General features: G+C 38.8%; 1 protein-coding gene across 5 annotated transcripts in view; it reads right to left on the bottom strand.

Annotated features, from left to right (window-relative positions):
* Positions 1-407: 407 nt before the first annotated feature.
* The window catches only part of LOC306856201 (uncharacterized protein), a 27122-nt gene continuing 8171 nt past the window's right edge, over positions 408-19358 (bottom strand). The window contains exons 5-27 of one of the 5 annotated variants that reach the window (XM_079395300.1): positions 18447-18509; positions 18187-18357; positions 14781-14914; positions 14601-14695; positions 13913-13967; positions 13678-13818; positions 13414-13587; positions 13168-13231; positions 12467-12709; positions 11510-11888; positions 11130-11261; positions 10883-10919; positions 9104-9196; positions 8355-9000; positions 4319-4455; positions 3541-3686; positions 3157-3446; positions 2804-2957; positions 2685-2718; positions 2479-2574; positions 1617-2019; positions 1271-1496; positions 408-1191 (exon numbers count right to left, since the gene is read on the bottom strand). In XM_079395300.1, the coding sequence (XP_079251426.1) occupies positions 1688-2019; positions 2479-2574; positions 2685-2718; positions 2804-2957; positions 3157-3446; positions 3541-3686; positions 4319-4455; positions 8355-9000; positions 9104-9196; positions 10883-10919; positions 11130-11261; positions 11510-11888; positions 12467-12709; positions 13168-13231; positions 13414-13587; positions 13678-13818; positions 13913-13967; positions 14601-14695; positions 14781-14914; positions 18187-18357; positions 18447-18509 (3616 nt within the window). In that variant the 3' untranslated portion in view covers positions 408-1191; positions 1271-1496; positions 1617-1687. Of the gene's footprint in view, positions 1192-1270; positions 1497-1576; positions 2020-2478; positions 2575-2684; positions 2719-2803; positions 2958-3156; positions 3447-3540; positions 3687-4318; positions 4456-8354; positions 9001-9103; positions 9197-10882; positions 10920-11129; positions 11262-11509; positions 11889-12466; positions 12710-13167; positions 13232-13413; positions 13588-13677; positions 13819-13912; positions 13968-14600; positions 14696-14780; positions 14915-18186; positions 18358-18446; positions 18510-19358 lie in introns of those variants that run through there. The other 4 variants (XM_079395302.1, XM_079395303.1, XM_079395304.1 and 1 more) reach the window with 4 other exon arrangements.

Genomic DNA, 19358 nt, shown 5'->3' with positions numbered 1-19358 from the left:
CACCTAAAAATAAAAATTGTGATTAATTACTCACCCTCATGTCTTTCCAAACCCGTAAGATCATCGTTCATTGTCGAAATACAAATTAATGTTTTTTTTTATGAAATCGGAGCGCAACCACCACGTTTCAATGCCCAGAAAGGTAGAAACATTATAGACATTGTTAAAATAGTCCATGTGACATCAGTGTGCATTCCTTTGCTTGTAAACAAGAGGGTGAGTAATTAATTACACAATTTCCATTAATTGCTATTCTATGTTATATTTCTGTGCAATTAAAAAACGCTATTCATTCATGCATACAAGGTAGCTAAAAAATAAGTGACTATTAAGATTATTATTATATATTTTATGAATCATCAAATTTGTCATTTCTGAATATAAATTATTTCTCATATATTCAGACAGATGGAAAATTGTTTGAAATTCAATCTTTCAAACATACTGTAATTTTTTATTAACATAATTTACAGACATACAAGTTTGAGAACATTTGCATAAAAACATGAAAATCAAACATGAACAGTATAAATTTGAACAAAGGTTAAGTTTTGTGACTAAAAGCTGAATATAAAAATGCTACAAATAATGTGGAGAAATGCTAAAATACAACACACAGACAGCATGGAGCTGAAAACATGACAGTGCTTGTTTAAAATGGAGGTTTGTTTCAAAGCTGCTCTTTAAACAAAAATAAATTATAAAGAAAGAAAAGTCACTTTCAAAAAAACATACAAAAAATATTAGCAAGTGATGTAAGAGAAATGAACGTGTTTCTTATTCATAACTGGAAATAAAATGGAGAAGAAAAAATAGGCTCAGATCAGACATTAATTATAATTCAACTTTACATAACAAAAGAGTGCAACAGTATCAAAAACATAACTGGATTAATACTTTTTTATCCTTAAATAAAATCATAATAACATAAAAGACATTATGTTACTGAGGTACGTTTTCTTCAGTTGTGGTTCCTCTTGGTAAAAGTGTCCTGGGAAAAACTTCAAATATTCACACGATTATACACCCGACTTACGTCAAACTATATTTCTGACTGTTTAGTTAGTTGTGACTGGTCCGTTATTCCAACCTTTGGCCTTAATCCATGTCCTCTATTTCATCAACTTCAGTAAAGATGTCACTGAAAAAGTACTTGGAGACACTTGTGGGTTCTTCATCTGAGTTATTCATCTGAATAGAAAAAGATCAAATCCAGTTTTATTAATACAAAGTGACCATAAAAGAACTGAAACATCTGACCGTATGATACCTCGATGACAGATGCAGCGGTGGAAGCAGGGGTCGGCGAGGGTCGCTTTACTCCAGGGATGGTTGCATTGGTAGCAGGTCCGGCCGCTATCCGTTTTCTCTCAGGACGTATGGTGTTGACTGCTGGTTTTTGGGGGCCTGGTTTGGCCCCTCGATGAGCCGCTGGGGGTCCTTGTGTACTCTTAGATGAAATGAAGGACAGGAACCCTTTGGGTCTTCTGTCTGGTCTATTAGAAGACATCCAAATGAACAAAAATGGATCATAACATCTAGAGCAATATCAAAGCCAATACACTAACCTGGAGAGTTTGCACTGAAATTTGGTGATAAAATGTAGAGCCACCCACCTTGTAAGCGGCCCACTTGTGGTAATAGGCGTGATTTGACTGACACCTTGTGAGGCTGATCTACTAGCCACCTAAACTGTCTCTTTGCCTGAGAGGTCCATTTTTCCCATGATCCCTTGGGAGGAACCCTCCTGGACAGACTCTTCAGAGACAGGTGAACGAGTATTATCACTAGTCACAGAAACATCTGTGGTTGCTTCTCTTTCTGAGATGGTGGTTGATATTAAGTCGTCCATTGATGAAATGACAGCGGGTACAGTTTGCTCTGGGATTGATCTTGTCTCTCGTATTAAAACGGGTAATGAGGTAGTCTGTTTAAAAGAGAGAGCAGCCATGTCCTCTTTAGCAACACCGCCTCGAGCATTTCTCCGCGAAACAGGGATGGGTTTAACTTGCAGCTTTGCTAAACAGAAGAAAGTGCATTAAATCAAAGACATGTTTTAAGTTACAAACGATTCTTTGTAAAAATGCTTTTCTTCTGAACTCCAATTCATCAAAGAATCTTGAAAGACTATGCATGACTGTTTCCGCACACACCAGGACAACTGTTTTCAGCATCGATAATAATCAGAAATGTTTCCTGAGAAGCAAATCGGTATATTAGATTGATTTCTGAAGGATCATGTGACACTGAAGACTGGAGTAATGATGCTAAAAATTCAGCTTTGCATCACAGGAATAAGTTACAACTTAAAATACATTCAAATAGAAAACCGTTATTTTAAATTATAATAATATTTCACAATATTACGGTTTTAACAGTATTTTTAATCAAATAAATGCAACCTTGGTGAGTATAAGAGACTTCTTTCAAAAACATGAAAAAATCTTCCCGATAACAAACTTTTGAACACTCCCTTACCTCTCCTGGTTCTCTCAGGTATTTTTCTCTTCTTTTCCAAATGTTCCTTCTCATCATCAGTCCCCTCTGCCACAAGACTTTCCAATGCTTCCACTACTAACACAAAGAAATTTGGTTATAGGGCAGTGCAATGCATTAACAGATGTTAAATCTGTACCATATATGGTCATTTTTAGAGTATAAAGATGGGCTGGAAATGTTCTCACCGTGATGTCCTGCCTGACTCTCATCTTTGGTTTTCTAGGAAGGAAATGGCGTCACTATTAGTCACATATCAGCATTTATCAAGCATTTATATTGCTTAAAGTCAAGATGCATGTTTTACCCCCTGAGATGTGGAGGCTGGTGTCTTCCTTTTCAATTCTCCTTTCCTTGATTTGTCCATGTCCTCCTGTTCACTTTTCTTTTCCTCATCCTCTGACACAGGAACTAAAGCATCTGTGATCAAAAGGTGAGATACCTCCCTGCTCTCACTAGCACTGAAATTAAGAGGAATGGGAAAAAATATTCAAGCATAATAGGTAGAACATGGAAACATTTGCAAATAAGATTAAATCTGCATTCGTTTGGCTAACAAATTCTCAACTGGGACAAAACTTACTCATAACATCCTCCTAATGTTTATTTAGCTCTCTCCAAGTGTTTATGGCATCAGATAACAGCTGAAAGCAAAGGTACCTTTGACCATGAGAATGCGACTCGGACGCTGCTGCAGGTGGGAGGAGCTCTGTCCGAAGGCCCGCCCCCTCATCTAAAGTGGGTGGGATTTCTGTGAGAGACAGTATAAACACAGGTTCCTCAGGAGTGGGCTCAGCACACGTGTCTTTTGATTCACATCCACGATGTTTCACAGTGCTGCCTTCACAAACTTCCTCAGGATTAGTTCCATTGTTCTCATCCAGCATGACCACAGTTTTCTGTCTGGCCTCATTTTCAGAGACAACTGGTAGGCTGACAGCTTTGACTATCTGAATTACAGAGACATAACACATGATATTTATTATTTTGACTGTAATAATTGAGGTTTAATAGCATTTCACACAAATTTAACAGATATTTTACCTCTGCTGATTCAATGCTCCATGCCCCCTCTTGTTGAGCTGTACTTTTGGATACCACAAGTTCTGTGGTAACTACAACACCCTCTTCAGGACTTTTAGTGAAAGCGGCCATGGAAGGCTGAGCAGCAGACGGTTTCTCATTTAATACTGCAAGAAAACATATGAAAACATAAAATAGATATTTGCTTTTGTTTTTAAATGATTTTGATAAATTATTAACTTATATGTTGCATAATAAATTGGATTTGATTTTAATTCAATTTTCAATAATGATTTTTGTGTCAATAAACACATTTACACACAATATTACACAATATTCTTAAAAAAATTGGATGATAAACATTCTTAAGGAAAAGTAATTTTAAAATGCAGGGAAAATATCATTTATAGAAGGACTAACACAGATTTAAAGTTTTTTTAATTGTTATTATTATTATTTAAACAATCATGTAAATTGAAATAAAAAAACCATATCCAGTATACTACAATAATGAATGAATAAATAAAGTTTTATTCAATCAGAAAATTAGACTTTATCAGTGCATTTTTTTTTGCCCAATTTGATTTCATGCTTTTTTTCATTATTTGAACAATGATGTAAATTGAATCTAAACAAAACTATCATAAATAGATATTTTTTTTATTAATCATAATGTTTTAAGGAAATTTTCACTTTTTTTTTTTTGGCAAAAATCAAGTACATTTCCAAACCAACTGTTAAATGTAAATATAAAAATTTTACAGATAGATAACAGATAAAACATTATCGTGGCTTTTACCTGCTGTGGTTGATGTTGTGCTGCTTTGTGTCTGTGCGCGTCTGGATGTCTGAGTCAGGTTTGGTTTAGGTTTGGGTCCGCGGTACCTCCTGACAGGTTTAGAGGGCTCAACTGATGTGCTCTGAGACTCGTTCTCACTGAAACAACACACAGACATTTTTTTAGACAAATACACATAAATATCAGTCTCATATTATGGAATTTGAATTGCTGCCAGTTGGAAGCATTGGTTTTAGATACTCAATGAACCATTTTAATATGCAAACTATTCTATTTATTGTATTTATTCATAAAAAAAAAAGAATTAAATTTAAGCTAAATTACAGGAGAGGACACTGACTAACATCAGTGAAATATTAATAAATAAATAATTAATTTAAAAAAAACTAAATTAATGGGCCATATAGTTCAAGTTCAAGTTCAAGTTCAAGTCAGCTTTATTGTCAATTCTTCCACATGTACAGTACATACATACAGAGAATTGAAATTGCATTACTCTCAGACCCTTGGTGCATACAGTTAACATTAAACACGTTCAGATACAGATAAATACAGTTTAAACATATGTACATACAACTATACAATTATACAAATGAGGATATTGTAGAAAAAAATAAGAATTAGATCGATAAAGTGGCATAAGGCGCATGGCAGATAGAGTGCAAAACCAGTTAAATAAACAACACTGTGTAGATATATTTGTAGTGCAAAAGAGCTTATCAGTCTGAGGACATTGTAGAAAATAAAAACAAGAGAGATAGATAAAGTGCATAAGGCACATGGCAGAATAGATGGAGTGCAAACCAGTTGAATGTACAAAAACTAAAACAAAACTGTGCAGATGTTTTGTTTTGTTATGAGTGTAGTGCAAGAAGAGCTTATCAGTCTGTTAAAGTGACAAGTCGAAGAGACTGTTCGGATAGTTTTTGTCAGACTACCCGAAGAGGTAATTTGCAGTCAATGTTGGATGGGTAGTGATCAGCCAATGCTGCACAAGTGACAGGTGCCGGTTACAGTTGTTGGTCGGTGGGGGGGGTTGTCACAGAGTCAGAGTTCCTAGTGTGTTGCTGTGTTAAATGGGGGTGAAAGAGGGGAGGGGGGGCAAGGACGGGAGGGAGTTCAGCTTCCTGACAGCCTGATGTATGAAGCTGTCCTTCAGTCTGCTGGTCCTCGCCTGGAGACTCCGCAGTCTCCTCCCTGATGGCAGCAGACTGAAGAAGCTGTGTGTCGGGTGGGTGGGATCGCCTGCAATGCGGAGGGCTTTGCGGGTGAGACGGGTGCTGTAGATGTCCTGGAGGGAGGGGAGAGAGACACCAACGATCTTCTCAGCTGCTCTCACTATGCGCTGAAGTGACTTGCGGCAGGATGCGTTGCAAGCGCCATACCACACAGTGATGCAGCTAGTCAGGATGCTCTCGATGGTGCCTCTGTAGAAGGTGCACATGATGGGGGCCGGGGCTCTGGCTCTTCTGAGTTTGCGGAGGAAGTAGAGACGCTGCTGTGCTTTCTTGGCCAGTGCTACAGTGTTGTTAGTCCAGGAGAGGTCCTCAGTGATGTGCACACCCAGGAACTTGGTGCTGCTCACTCTCTCCACAGTCGCACCGTTGATGGTCAGAGGGGCATGCTGAGTGTGTACTCTCCTGAAGTCAACAACAATCTCCTTCGTCTTCTTCACGTTCAGAGAGAGATTGTTGTCACTGCACCACCCGGCCAGGCGGCTCACCTCGCTCCTGTAGATTGTCTCATCTCTGTTGCTGATGAGACCCACCACAGTCGTGTCATCCGCAAACTTAATGAAAATGTTGGAGTTGTGTGATGGTGTGCAGTCGTGGGTCAGCAGAGTGAAGAGGAGGGGGCTCAGCACACATCCTTGGGGGGCCCCCGTGTTCAGTGTGATGGTGCTGGATGTGTTACTGCCGACCCGTACTGCTTGAGGTCTCCCGGTCAGGAAGTCCAACAGCCAGTTGCACAGAGAGGTGCTGAGCCCCAGCTGGACCAGTTTGTGAGTGAGCTGTTGAGGGATGATTGTGTTGAATGCTGAACTGAAGTCTATGAACAGCATCCTGACATATGAGTCTTTTTTCTCCAGATGTGTGAGGGCTGGGTGGAGGGCAGTGGTGATGGCATCATCGGTGGAGCGGTTGGACCTATATGCAAACTGGAAGGGGTCCAGGGAGGGGGGGAGGACAGACTTGATGTGGTGCAAGACTAGCCGTTCAAAGCACTTCATGAGGATGGGAGTGAGTGCTATTGGACGGTAGTCATTGAAGCAGGATGGAGATGACTTCTTAGGGACTGGAATGATGGTGGTAGCTTTGAAGCATGTGGGGACAACAGCCTGATTTAGTGAGATGTTGAAGATGTCTGTGAAGACCTCAGTGAGTTCCACTGCACAGTCTCTCAGTACACGCCCAGGAATGTTGTCAGGACCCGGAGCTTTGCGTGCATTGATCCTGCTGAGGGATCTCCTCACACTGTCCGGGGACAGCGCCATCACCTGGTCGCCGGGAGGAGGTGGAGTCTTCTGTGCAGTGGTGCTGTTTTGTGCCTCAAAGCGAGCAAAGAAGGCATTCAGCTCGTTCAGCAGGGGGATGGTGTTGTCACAGGTCTGTGGTGGGGGCTTGTAATCCGTAATGGTCTGTATCCCCTGCCACAGGCTCCGCGTGTCTCTGCTGTCGCTGAAACGATGGGCTATCCTCCTGGAGTACTGTCTCTTGGCCTCTTTGATGCCGCGGGATAGGTTGGCCCTAGCTGTCTTCAGGCCCTCCTCATCTCCAGCTCTAAAGGCAGCGTTCCGAGCCTTCAGAAGTCTGTAGACCTCCCCTGTCATCCACGGCTTCTGGTTGGCCCGGACAGTGATGGACTTTGTGACTGTTACATCATCAATGCACTTGGAGATGTAGGCAGTAACAGTCTCTGAGTACTCTTGGAGGTCTGTAGTATTGTTGTATGTGGCAGCCTGTTTAAACATATTCCAGTCAGTGGTGTCAAAGCAGTCTTGAAGTGCCTCTGACGACCCTTCCGGCCACACTTGAATCTGTTTGTGAACTGGTTTGGTGACTTTAACGAGCGGTCTGTATGCAGGCATTAGCATGACAGTGATGTGGTCTGAGGCTCCGAGGTGGGGGAGGGGGAGGGCCTTGTAAGCTCCTCTCTGGGTGGTGTAAACAAAGTCCAGAGTGTTTTTTCCCCTTGTTGGAAAGTCTATGTGTTGGTGAATTTTTGGGAACACACTCTTTAAGTCTGCGTGATTGAAATCCCCAGCCAAGATAAGAAAAGCATCTGGGTGGGCTGTCTGCTGCTCACTGGTGTGCTGGTACAGATCATTTAGTGCCTCACTCCTGTGGTTGTTGCTGGAGCTGGGAGGGATGTATACAGCAACGAGCAGTATGGCTGAATATTCCCTCGGTAGATAGAACGGTCGGCACTTAATAATCATAAACTCCACCAGGGGTGAGCAGTGTTTGCAGACCACAACAGCGTCGCGACACCATGCATCATTGGTGTAAACACAAAGCCCGCCGCCGCGGATCTTACCTCCCTCGACGAGAGCTCTGTCAGCTCGATAGCATGTTAGCTGGTCAAGCTGTATGGCGCAGTCCGGTACGCTGTTGTTAAGCCATGTTTCCGTAAACACAAAAACACAACAGTCTCTTACAGTCCTCTGAGTCGAGCGGAGTAGTCGGATGTAGTCCAGTTTATTGTCCAAAGAGCGTACGTTCGCCAGTACGATGGTGGGGATAGCTGGCTTGTGTGGGTTGGCCGCTAGCCTAGCTCGGATACCTCCGCGCTTACCCCTCTTCTGCTTCCTCTCACGCCGCTTGTAGCGCCTCCGCTGCGGGCGAGATGCAGTAGTGGGGGTCGGTGATGGAGAAGGCCTTCGGAGCAGACCGAGGTCCCGCAGCTCTTCAGTGTGCGCGGAGTTTAACTCTAAAAATGTGGTTCTGCCGACCTCGAGCAGAAACTCACGACTGTATGCGCGCTTAAAGACAGGTTTAGGAAAGTGTTGTATAAACATATACAACACTTTCAATACCTTTTAGTCAGCTGTGGCTCTGATCTCGCCCCTTCTTGTTCTTTTATATTTCCCTCTGTGATTATATCATAATTTTTTCTCTTCAAAGATGAGACGGATCCATTATCTTCTTTAGTCACTCTTTCAGGAATGACTTTGGGACTGTCTTCTCTTTTTTCAGATGATGTATCTGGCTGAGGTAACTCAGGGTAGATGGTAGAGGAGTCTGGCAGGTGATCCACAGGAACAGAGTCTTCTTGCATTGCATTTTTATCCTGTTCTGTGGAAGATGGACACTTAGAGGTCCCCAAAGAACCTGTGACAAGTTCTGGAGAGATATGTTGCTGTGGAACTCGTCTGGTTCTCAAACCTTGACCAATATTGGGTTTGGAGAATCGACCTCTTTTGCTTGGTGGAACCCGTGTCTCATGTTGAATGGGAGCAGGATGAGCATCGGTTGTCTGTGATTTGATTGGTTCTTCTTTCTGGGAGGTTTCTTCAGCAGAAGGTTCTGGAATATGAATTTCACAGCTCAAAAGTTCAACGTCACATTTTGTCCCTGACTCGCAGCTTACAGAAGAAGTGGACATGACGGCTGTTTCTGTGATAACTTCCTCATGGACGACCTCTTCATGTACAATGTTCGACTGTTCAACATCATTTCCACCTGAAAAAGATTTTGATTAATCAATCATCTTGATTTCATTTGAAGAAAAGTGTTAATTTGGACAGACGCAAATAAAAGGGTTGAACTATGAAGTTATTCTTACTTGTACAGGGCATTTCTGATGTCTGGATCATCTGAGCCGAGTTCCCGATGGTCAGAAGAGTCTGGGCTGCTTCATTGTTGATCTCTTTACATACTGAAAGATAGATGTATAAAAATGAACTACCAGAATTTTAAAGCTTTTGGGTAAAAAATATGCATTGCATGTAGTGGAGGGTGATATAAGCAAAGTGTAAATCACAAATTTAAATGTTTTTATTATTTAAAGGTGCCATAGAATGAAAAACTGTCTTTACCCTGGCATATTTAAATAATAACAGTTCTGTACATGGAAATGACATACAGTGAGCCTCAAACACCATAGTTTTCTCCTTCATATGTAAATCTCGTGATTAAAAAAGACCACTGAAAAACAGGCGAATCAGAACATAACACCGACTGTGACGCAACAGTCGGGATCACTACGCCCCCAACATTTGCATAAACCCGCCCTTGTTCTAAGCCGGCCGAACCATCAGAAGCTCTGCAGGTATTGTAAATAAACAAGCGCGGACAACAGCGAAAATAACTAAATAAATGTTATGTTCCAGGCCGTGCAGGGGGTGTGAAGTGCAGGGATGGGTTGGTGTCTGTATTCAGAAAGGCACAGAAAGCAAATAACGCGAGCCACTAAAGGGACATGGTTAGCTCCTTGCTAGCGGTAGCCTGTTACAGTACATAAGATTTCACTCTCAGTTAGGAGAGATGAGGATGATGGCGAATGACTTACAGATCCTGAGCACCACTGACAAGCATCTGATCTTGTGAAATGTGTGGTAAGTACTGTTGCTCCATAATGTAAACATAGTTTGTGTGATCGCGTCTCTTGAAAGTGAACTATAACGCGATCAATGGATCAGTCAAAAGCAGTTTCAATGCCTCGCATATTAATAACGGCTCCCTGATGCCTGCGTTTTATATACAGTATAATTACCCGACGATATAACTGTGAGAGAAAGTATTTAAATATATATTTTCCTCCCTGTGCTTCCTTCTTGCTGATGAGCCGTACTGTGAAACAGCCAATCAGAGCAGAGCTCATTATTATTCATGACCCTGCCAAATAAGCCAATAACAGACCGTTTCATTCTAGGCAGAAATCCTAGGGTTGTAAATGGACATGTAAAATCGTTTCTGGAGATTTTTTGCCCTTACCTAAGCCACATACCTTCTGTGTAGATATCAGAGAACAATTTAAAATGCTGTATCAAATGCATTCTATGGCACCTTTAAACAATCATGTAAATTGTATTAAAACAAATCATATATAATACAATAATAAATTAATGAATAAATAAGTAGTTTTATTCAATCTGAAAAATAGACTTCTATCAATGCATTTTTTTTGCCCAATTTTATATCATAAAAGCATTTTTTTCATAATTTTTTCATCATTATCAAATAAATATTTTCTTTAATCCAAACATACATTATATTATATATTTACATAACATTATAACAACAAATTATGTACATGGAAATTAAATTTCAAAAGTAATTATTATTGTCTCTATATATTATTGTCACACATATACATATATATATATATATATATATATAAAAAAAACTGTCTAAAATATAAATCTGTGCATTTTTGCCCAATTCAATATTGGGATATTACATTTCAGTGCATACTGGAGACCTTTTTGACTACATATGATAACTAGACACAAATGCATGGTTAATCCATATAATAACAATTACTTTGGCAGTTCTTTCAGTTCATCAGAGAATTTTTCCATGTTTGCAGGTGGTATGAAAGATTGTGAGAGTTTCGTCTTACCCTCCATGTTGTCTGGGTCAAGGAACTCTATGACATCCTTCAAAACACATCAGACACAAATTAGTACCATCTCATCAAACACTACAAAACATTCCAATTCCAAAGTGAAGAAACTAAATTCAATTTCACTGCAGATAAAAAAGGAAAATGTATGTGAATTTATGATGGACACTGCAACATTACAAATGAGTAAACAGAGGAAGCGTCAGATGTAACAAGAGACAGAGATGATGTTGGCGAGACTTACAACAAGCAGGTCCAACTGGTGTTCACAAGGGACAGGACCAGCAGGCACCGTGGCCTGATCACATGACAACTCGGTGCACAAAGCATTCTGGGATGTGCCCAGGATATCAGTCACATTAACAGATATGTCCAACTGTCAGAAAATGGGAATGAATCACAATAGAGGGAAAGACAATGATAGGTTGGAAGGTTGTGATATGTTGTGAAAGTTATGATATGACATGCAGAAATTTATATAAACAAAGTGGCAAAACAAAAATAAACTCACTTTTTGAAAACCATAACTTAATTTATGCAAAAAACAAGCATACTGATGGCAATAATATGTGATAAAGGTGGTCCCACTAGGGTCTGCTTTCTTCTGATAATACATAAACATACCTCTTCCATGGTTTCTACCACCTCTGAATTAACAGGCGGTAGAGGGCGTAGACTCATTGGCACAAACGCCTGGTTTTCCTCTTCAGGATTCGAAGGAAAGTCTTCCTGGCTCAGGACAGGTTCTTCTACTTCCTCTTCTTCCTCCTCCTCATCACCATCTTCAGTTCCAGAGGCCAGTAAGGTCACCAGTCTAGATTTCCCCCTCCTAGGCATGCCCTGTTTCAATCTAGGACCTGGTTTTAATTTAGCTCTCCGACCAGGTGCCTTAATGTCCTGACCACGAACTTTGGAAGACACAGGAAGATCAGAGAGCTCTTCCTCATCTTCCTCTGCCACGGCCTGTATTACATGCTGAGAGAGCTTAGGGATCCTTCCTGACCTAAATAAAAGAGAAATAATAATTAGTATGACAACCAAAACTGAAAACAAGACCACAGAATAATGCCCAAAAATATAATGATCATCAAAAATAAAATAAATTGATTCAAACATCAATCCTACTTATTTATCACAAGATTCTGGATCTATTCACAATTATATCTGCATTGCATGTAAAAAATATTAAAAATAATTTACGGCAATAGAAATAAAGCTGCAACAAAATAAAATATAGACATCAAATGAACAACTTTAGTGAAGTGAAGTTAGTATGTCTAACTTAAATGAAATTAGAAATTCTGCATAGGCAACTAACTGAAAGTTTAAGTACTAAAATTACTAAAACTAATCTGAAATTAAATATAAAGCTAAATAGCATTGTTTAAAAAAAAATGACAAAAGCACATAAAAGTACTAAAACTAAAACAAACATTAAATAAAAATAAACCCAAAAAATAAAATATAAAAGATAACTCAAAATATAAATAAATACTGTAATAGTATATAAATAATAATAAAAAAAATGCACAGTTGCATTGAGATCCTTAAACGGTTATTAAGTAAGATTCTCACACTTACCTTGTTGGTTTATTAAATATCTGTTCTTGTACAGCACTCAGGTCAGGTTCTTCCTCTAAATCTTCCAATTCAAGGAGAACTGCAGACCGCTTCTTCTCTTTTATAGAGAAGACTTTACTCTCATCCCCGGCTGAGGTCCCGCTCTCTTTGCCTATGTCCCCCCACCTGCGGCTGAGGTCTGGAATCGGTCTCTGGGGTCGACCTTTGAGCTGAGCCGGTTTAATAGCAGGACTCGAGTATCTACTAGAAAAGTTTCATTTTCAGCCCCCAAATCGTCTTATAACATTATAAATTATAACTGCACTAGTAGTGCATAAATTACATTACAGTTGAAAAGTTTGAGTTTTTTTTTTTTTTCAAATTAATACTTTTATTGGGAAAAGAAAAAACAAATTTTTGCTGATGAAAATTTAGTTTGCCATCACTGGACTAAATGCCATTTTAAATTATAAATTAAAATAGAAAATTGTTATTTTAAATTGTAATAATAATAATAATAATAATAATAATAATAATAATATTACCATTTTCCTGTATTTTGATAAAATAAGTGCAGCTTAGGTAAGCATAAAATACTTTTTTCATTAAAAAAATCGTACCGACCCCAAAGGTTTGAATGCAGTGTACATGTAAATGCACCTTTAAATAAATAATTTGAGATATCTGTAACCGTTTAATAATATATTTGGGTTCATTTTTACCCGTCATCTTGTGACTGGCCATCAGAAGTAAGATTTTCACAGCCCTCAGGTTCATCTATTTCAGCTACAAAACATGAATTAAAAAAAAGAAAAAAAGAAAAGAGAATTAAATAATAAAAATTATAAAATTATAATAAAAACAAAGTAAAGTTTCATTAGGCATAGGCTGTGATTTCCAATTCACCTGGACTTTTTACAAGACAATTAAAATGGCTTTTTTTTTTTTTTTTATTGTTGCTTGCATACCCTCTTCATTCGTCCTCTTAATTCTCCTGTCTGGAGTATTCGCCCCTCTTCCTCTGCGTTTCTTTGGACTGATATCACTTCCTCCATCATTTGAGAGGTCCTCATTCTCCTTTTCTCCAGCCACCACATCACTGTCTGAATCCGATGAACAGTCCATTTCCTTTCTTTTAGCTGCTGCATCAGAAAATAGTGCAACTGTGCATGAGAACTTGTCCAAAAAACTGTAAATCATAAACAGATGGATTTGATGTTAAAATAACTGACCTCTCACTTTCCTTTGGACTCTCCTCTGTGCTTTAGCCAACTTGACAAGCTCTTTGTTTTTGTTTTTCTTATTTTGCTCGTTTTTTAGGATCTGCTCCATTAATTGTTTGAAGAAATCTAGATCCAAACGCCGCTTCTCCTCTGAAAATGCACTTGAGTTTACTTCATTTTCTTAAAATGTAATTTAATAAGGAATCAATTTCATTTTTAAAAGTTAGTTTACTTTTTCACTTACTGAAAGCTTTATCTATTCTCCATGAGTTATTTCTCTCCTCTTTCTTGAACTTGTTCTGGAGGAATAGGAGAACAGCAAAGAAGATGGTATTAAGGTGAGCTTGTATTTTACACCACCAAATGTGACCCTGGACCACAAAACCAGCAGCCTTAAGTCGCTGGGGTATATTTGTAGAAATATCCAAAAATACATTGTATGGGTGAAGATTAATGATTTTTCTTTTATGCCAAAAATCATTAGGATATTAAGTAAAGATCATGTTCCATGAAGATATTTTGTAAATTTCCTACTGTAAATTAGTAAAAAAAAAAAAACTTTGATTAGTAATATGCACTGCTAAGAACTTCTTTTGGACAACTTTAAAGGCGATTTTCTCAATATTTCGATTTTTTTGCACCCTCAGATTCCACATATTGTCCTATCATATCAAACTATATATCAATGGAAAGCTTTTAAATTCCGCTTTTATATGATGTATATATCTACATTTCGAAAAATTGACCCTTATGATTGGTTTTGTGGTTCAGGGTCACAAATCAGCATATCTGAATAATTTCTGAAGGATCATGTGACACTGAAGACAGGAGTAATGATACTGAAAATTCAGCTTTGCATCACAGAAATAAATTTAATTCTAACATATTAAAATAGAAAAGAGTTATCACAAACACAAAGATATTGTGACCACCTTAATCTCTATTCGAGCTCTGTGTGGAAACAGCTGACCAATCATGGAGAAGTCTGTCCCCACCATGCTGATGGCCAAGTAAAACATTTCAGTCTCTGGAATAGTCAAAGAAAGGATCCTATATAAATTAAATGTGCAACACATTTTGGATTAAGAGGTGCATTTTGACTGACTTCTGACCTCCATTGGACCAGGGTTTGGTGTAGGTGCCCTTCCTAAAGCTGGAGTAGGTGGTGGTAGAGCCACGTTCAAATATAGGATCTCTGTCTTCTGCCGGATTGGGTCCTTTTGCCTTTGACACCTGGACTGTTAAACTACACACGCACAACAAAATAAAAAGCTGTTTAACAGGACGTTCACCTTCAATTCTAATAAAATGAATTCTCTAGGTTCTGGACTAGGGCTGGGTGATATGATAATATTATCGTATATCGACAATGTCTCATAAGTATTCAAATGGACAAATACACACAGAATCAGGGCTTGAAAACGGGAAAAAAAGTCAATCCACTCCAAGCAGAATCGATATTTTAACGTTTCCGTTCCTGCGTTCCTCTGTATTATTACCGTTCTGAAACCGGTTTGAGTAGAAAAAATAACGGTTAATACCGTTATTTTTAAAATAGTTTTTGCCTATAATAATAATAAAGTACAGTGTTTTCTTTACACAAAAAGAAAAAGAAAATACAGAAAGAGATGGTATCTAAACCCGCTGCGCTTCATCTTTTCTAGATTTTTAAATTTCTAAATGTAGGCTACTAAACAAAAGTAAAAAATCGATTACTGCTTTAAAGCCATTAAAGTATTTTTTTAAGATATTAAAAAATGTTTGCTGCAAAATGTAAAAAAAACGCTACTTGTATAAAATTGCGTTTTGAGGGAAAAAAAACAAAGGCTAAGCCGCATCGCATTTTATTAAGCTATTATTCAGAAATGATGTAGCCTAAAATGCCTGTAAATTCAAAATGTTTATAAACATTATAAAAACAGTTATTAGTTTCTGTCCACAACAAATCCTCTAAACTTAAGGATATAGCCTATAGGCTTTAAAAACGTGATTCCAAAAACAAATTAAAGGTGAAACTGATGCCTACCTCTCTCACTCGGCACGAATCCAAATGTTTCCATATTCTCGATGTATAATAAAATATTATTTATTGGCTTTTACTTTAATCGATGTAAAACACCATCCTTCACTTCGGCAAAAACAGCACAGTGAGGCGGTGGTCACGCTGAATGAAACATAGAGCACTGTAACTTTTTACACGTTTCTTTTACTGTATTTTATTTTGATAATTAACTGGCTGCAATGTTGCAAAAATATGTGTCTTTGTGTGCGTGAGGCGCCAGCGCGATATGGCCATACCAACGCTGGTTGGTTATACAGATGCAAGACATCATTCAAAACTATCAAGCTATTGCAAAAACTAATAAAACTGTAAAATAAAACTGTAAAGCTTTTGCAAAAATAAAGAAAACTACTTTCTGCTTCTTGTTTTCCTTTCCGAGAACGTTGGAATGCTTCACAATGAACCGTAGGCCTAACTCAGCATATTTTTTTTTATTTGGTTTTGTTAATCTGTCAATGATTTACGTGAAATATATTTAGTGTATAGGCATATATATTGCTTTTTATGTAAGCCTATAGTTTTATTGTGTTTTCTCCGTTCACAGAAGCGCCGCAGGTGCGTAAGATCTGTTGAATCCATCTTACACTGTCGTCGGATAAACTCTAACGCTGGTGTTCTGACGATTTGTGCTACCCTGTCAGATTTTGCTACCTCCCATTAAAACAGATGGTAGCAGAATTCATTGCCATTGCGACTGGTTCACAGCTGAGCACGGGCGGGCATTTCACTCGCTGGATGCGTCAGCATCACATTTGCGTAGTCTGTTCTACTTGAATTCCTGATTGGTTGACAGCAAATTTCAAATATTAAATGGAATGATAAAATAATGTTATTAACTGGTTAATGGCCATTTCAAATTTTCGATTCTGTTCGGAACTATAACATTTTATTTAGTTTCTGTTTCCGGTTCTGTTCCAGTCAAAATTTTGTTCGTTTCCGGTTTTCGTTTTCGTTCCTTGAACCGGTTCAGAGCCCTGCACATAGAATTATATCAAAATATCCCATAAATACAAGCGGTTAAGTGAACGTAAAGTGTTGAGAAAGAAAACAAGGGTACATTGGATCCGTGCATTGACAGCAGCCGCTGCCGCCAGTCGTTAATGTTAATCAAATATCAAAAGAAAAGAAAATCCCTCACTTTTGAAACCTCAGTTTATATTTTATTTGCCTGTTGTTCGGTGCTGACTACTGTAATGGCAACGTGCATGCGTATGCGATTATTTTGGAGATGCGTTCCAGTATCATTTATCCTTATTTAGGGTATAGGCCAAGTCTTTTTTGATCAGTAGTTTAATTAAAGTTAAACAGAAAAAAAGACAAATAGTAGCACTGCATGTGTTTCTAAATATTTATTTAAACAGACTGTATAATTATGAAAAACCACAAACATGACAGTTATAATTAAAATACGCAAATTCCTTCACAGCCTATTCATACAGCGCACACAGTGCCCTATTTTTACAGATTTTTTTAAACAGTGTGTACAATATAATTATGTTTAATTAAGCTGAGATATAGCACTATAAATTCTTAATTCATTTGCAACAAAACTATAAAGTTTTGTTGCAAACGGATGAAGACATAATACTATATCTCAGCTCGCCCCTCAACATGCACGCTTTCGGAGATTCGGCAGCCCAACACTGAATATTATATTTTGGGCGCTGTATTTTCATTAATACAATAAAATTATACAAATTAAAATACAAACATGAAATTTAAAATTACCCCTGCTTCTAAATAAATGAAGCTGTTATTTTTATTTTGTTAAAAACGGGCCAAAAGAGACCTCCAAACAAGGCTACAAGAAAGTAAAAAAAAAAAAAAAAAAAAATTACGTTTTTGCTTAATCCCTGCATGACTTTAGTCATACATGATAAATACCAAATATGTTATAGCTTGACAAGTTTAAAAACAACGCTACAATTATTATAATCAAGGGAATTACACTTACCTTCATGAAATTTGTCTAATGCCAAAAAGAAAGAGAAACATCGGAAAACAGGCATATTTATTCAAGACATTACTATATGAGATCAACATGCATTTATCATTCGTACAATCACCACCAGAATGTCCAGCTTTACAATGACGAACTTAAAATTGGGTTCTATTATTTTTCCTCAACAGCTCTCCAGAGTGGAAATTATTAGCAACACCAACATAACAGCAAAGCTAATGTTTTCTGTTAGTTTAAGCACAAACTAAGAAAAGTAATACCAAACTTTAATGTGTCAATAATTAAGTCCAAACTGAAGATGGTGTTTGTTTATGGTGCATGTCAGCAATTTTTTTTGGGCCGGGGCGTGGTGGAGGTGGGGCTTAGGTAGATATTATCGGATATCGCGATATTATTTAAGGTGATTATCGCTAAGATATTTTTGACATATTGCCCAGCCCTATTCTGGACTTCATTTCTCAGCAGCCCAGGGGAAAAAAAAAAAAGTGTCACTGACCTCTCCTCATCTATAATCAGAGAGCCATCCTCCGCCACCTTCACCCTGGGCACTAGAAGAGGCTCTTCCTCCTCCGGCTGGGTTTCTTCCATTCTTTCCTCATCTTCTTCATAACCAACATCTTCTACAACTGTCTCCTGGACTGATGGAGCAGCTGGAGTCTTAGAAGCCCTGAAGAGAAAACCGTAATTCTAAATCATAAACGAGAAAACAATATCTTACAGTGGCATCAAGGTGGTAGACAGAGTGATCAAGCTTACGTTGGTGTAGGAGAGTCATCTAATACTGTCTCTGATGCTTTCTGCTCCTCTTCTGTGAAAGACCTGTACAGAAAAACAAGACAGGGTTTGATATAATTCAATGCATAGGAAACGTACTCGGTTACTATCGTAACCTCGGTTCCCTGAGATACGGAACGAGTACTGCGTCTTGCTAAAGACGCTATGGGAAAAAGCCTTTTTTCTCCTTTACTGAAGCCTTATTCAATCACGCAGTGAAACTGCACGATCATTGGTTCGTGCAGTGTGTTAAAAACGAACCAATGTGTCGGCAGCGGAGCTGCATGAGCCTATGGCGACGGAGCCCGCCAGATCCCGCCAGAATGGGCGGGGTTATCTGGCTATATAATCGGCCGTCTGGCCATAGGATCCTCAGGTTTACTTCGACTGAAGCGACGACTGAGTCGTGCAGCTACCTGGCACGGCAAAGTACGCAGTACTCGTTCCGTATCTCAGGGAACCGAGGTTACGATAGTAACCGAGTACGTTCCCTATCGATACTCCACTCGTACTGCGTCTTGCTAAAGACGCTATGGGAACACAATTCAATCACGCCGTGCTATGGTAGAGGAACGACTGTGTAAAATACCTCCATAAGCATTCCATGCTCAGAGGGAAGTATAATAGTATACTCGGGCTAAAGCGAGCTGAGCTCGTAGGGGTCACGCTCGGCCCGGGTCATTCCATGCATTCCTCGCATACTCAGCACTTTCAGGGCTGAGATATGCAAGGAACCCATCAGAGAGCTTGAGTGCCCGTGCAGTCAAGAGTTCTCCGTTAGGGTTATTCCCACAACGTAAGTCATACTCATCTAAGCAGATAGGACCCTGGCCTGCAAGGCCGGTACGTCCAGCTTATAAAACCTTGCAAATGTGGACGGCGAGGCCCAGCCGG

Source organism: Barbus barbus (genome assembly GCF_936440315.1).
Source record: "Barbus barbus genome assembly, chromosome: 36".
NCBI lineage: Eukaryota > Metazoa > Chordata > Actinopteri > Cypriniformes > Cyprinidae > Barbus > Barbus barbus.
This window is presented reverse-complemented; position numbering and strand designations above follow the sequence as displayed.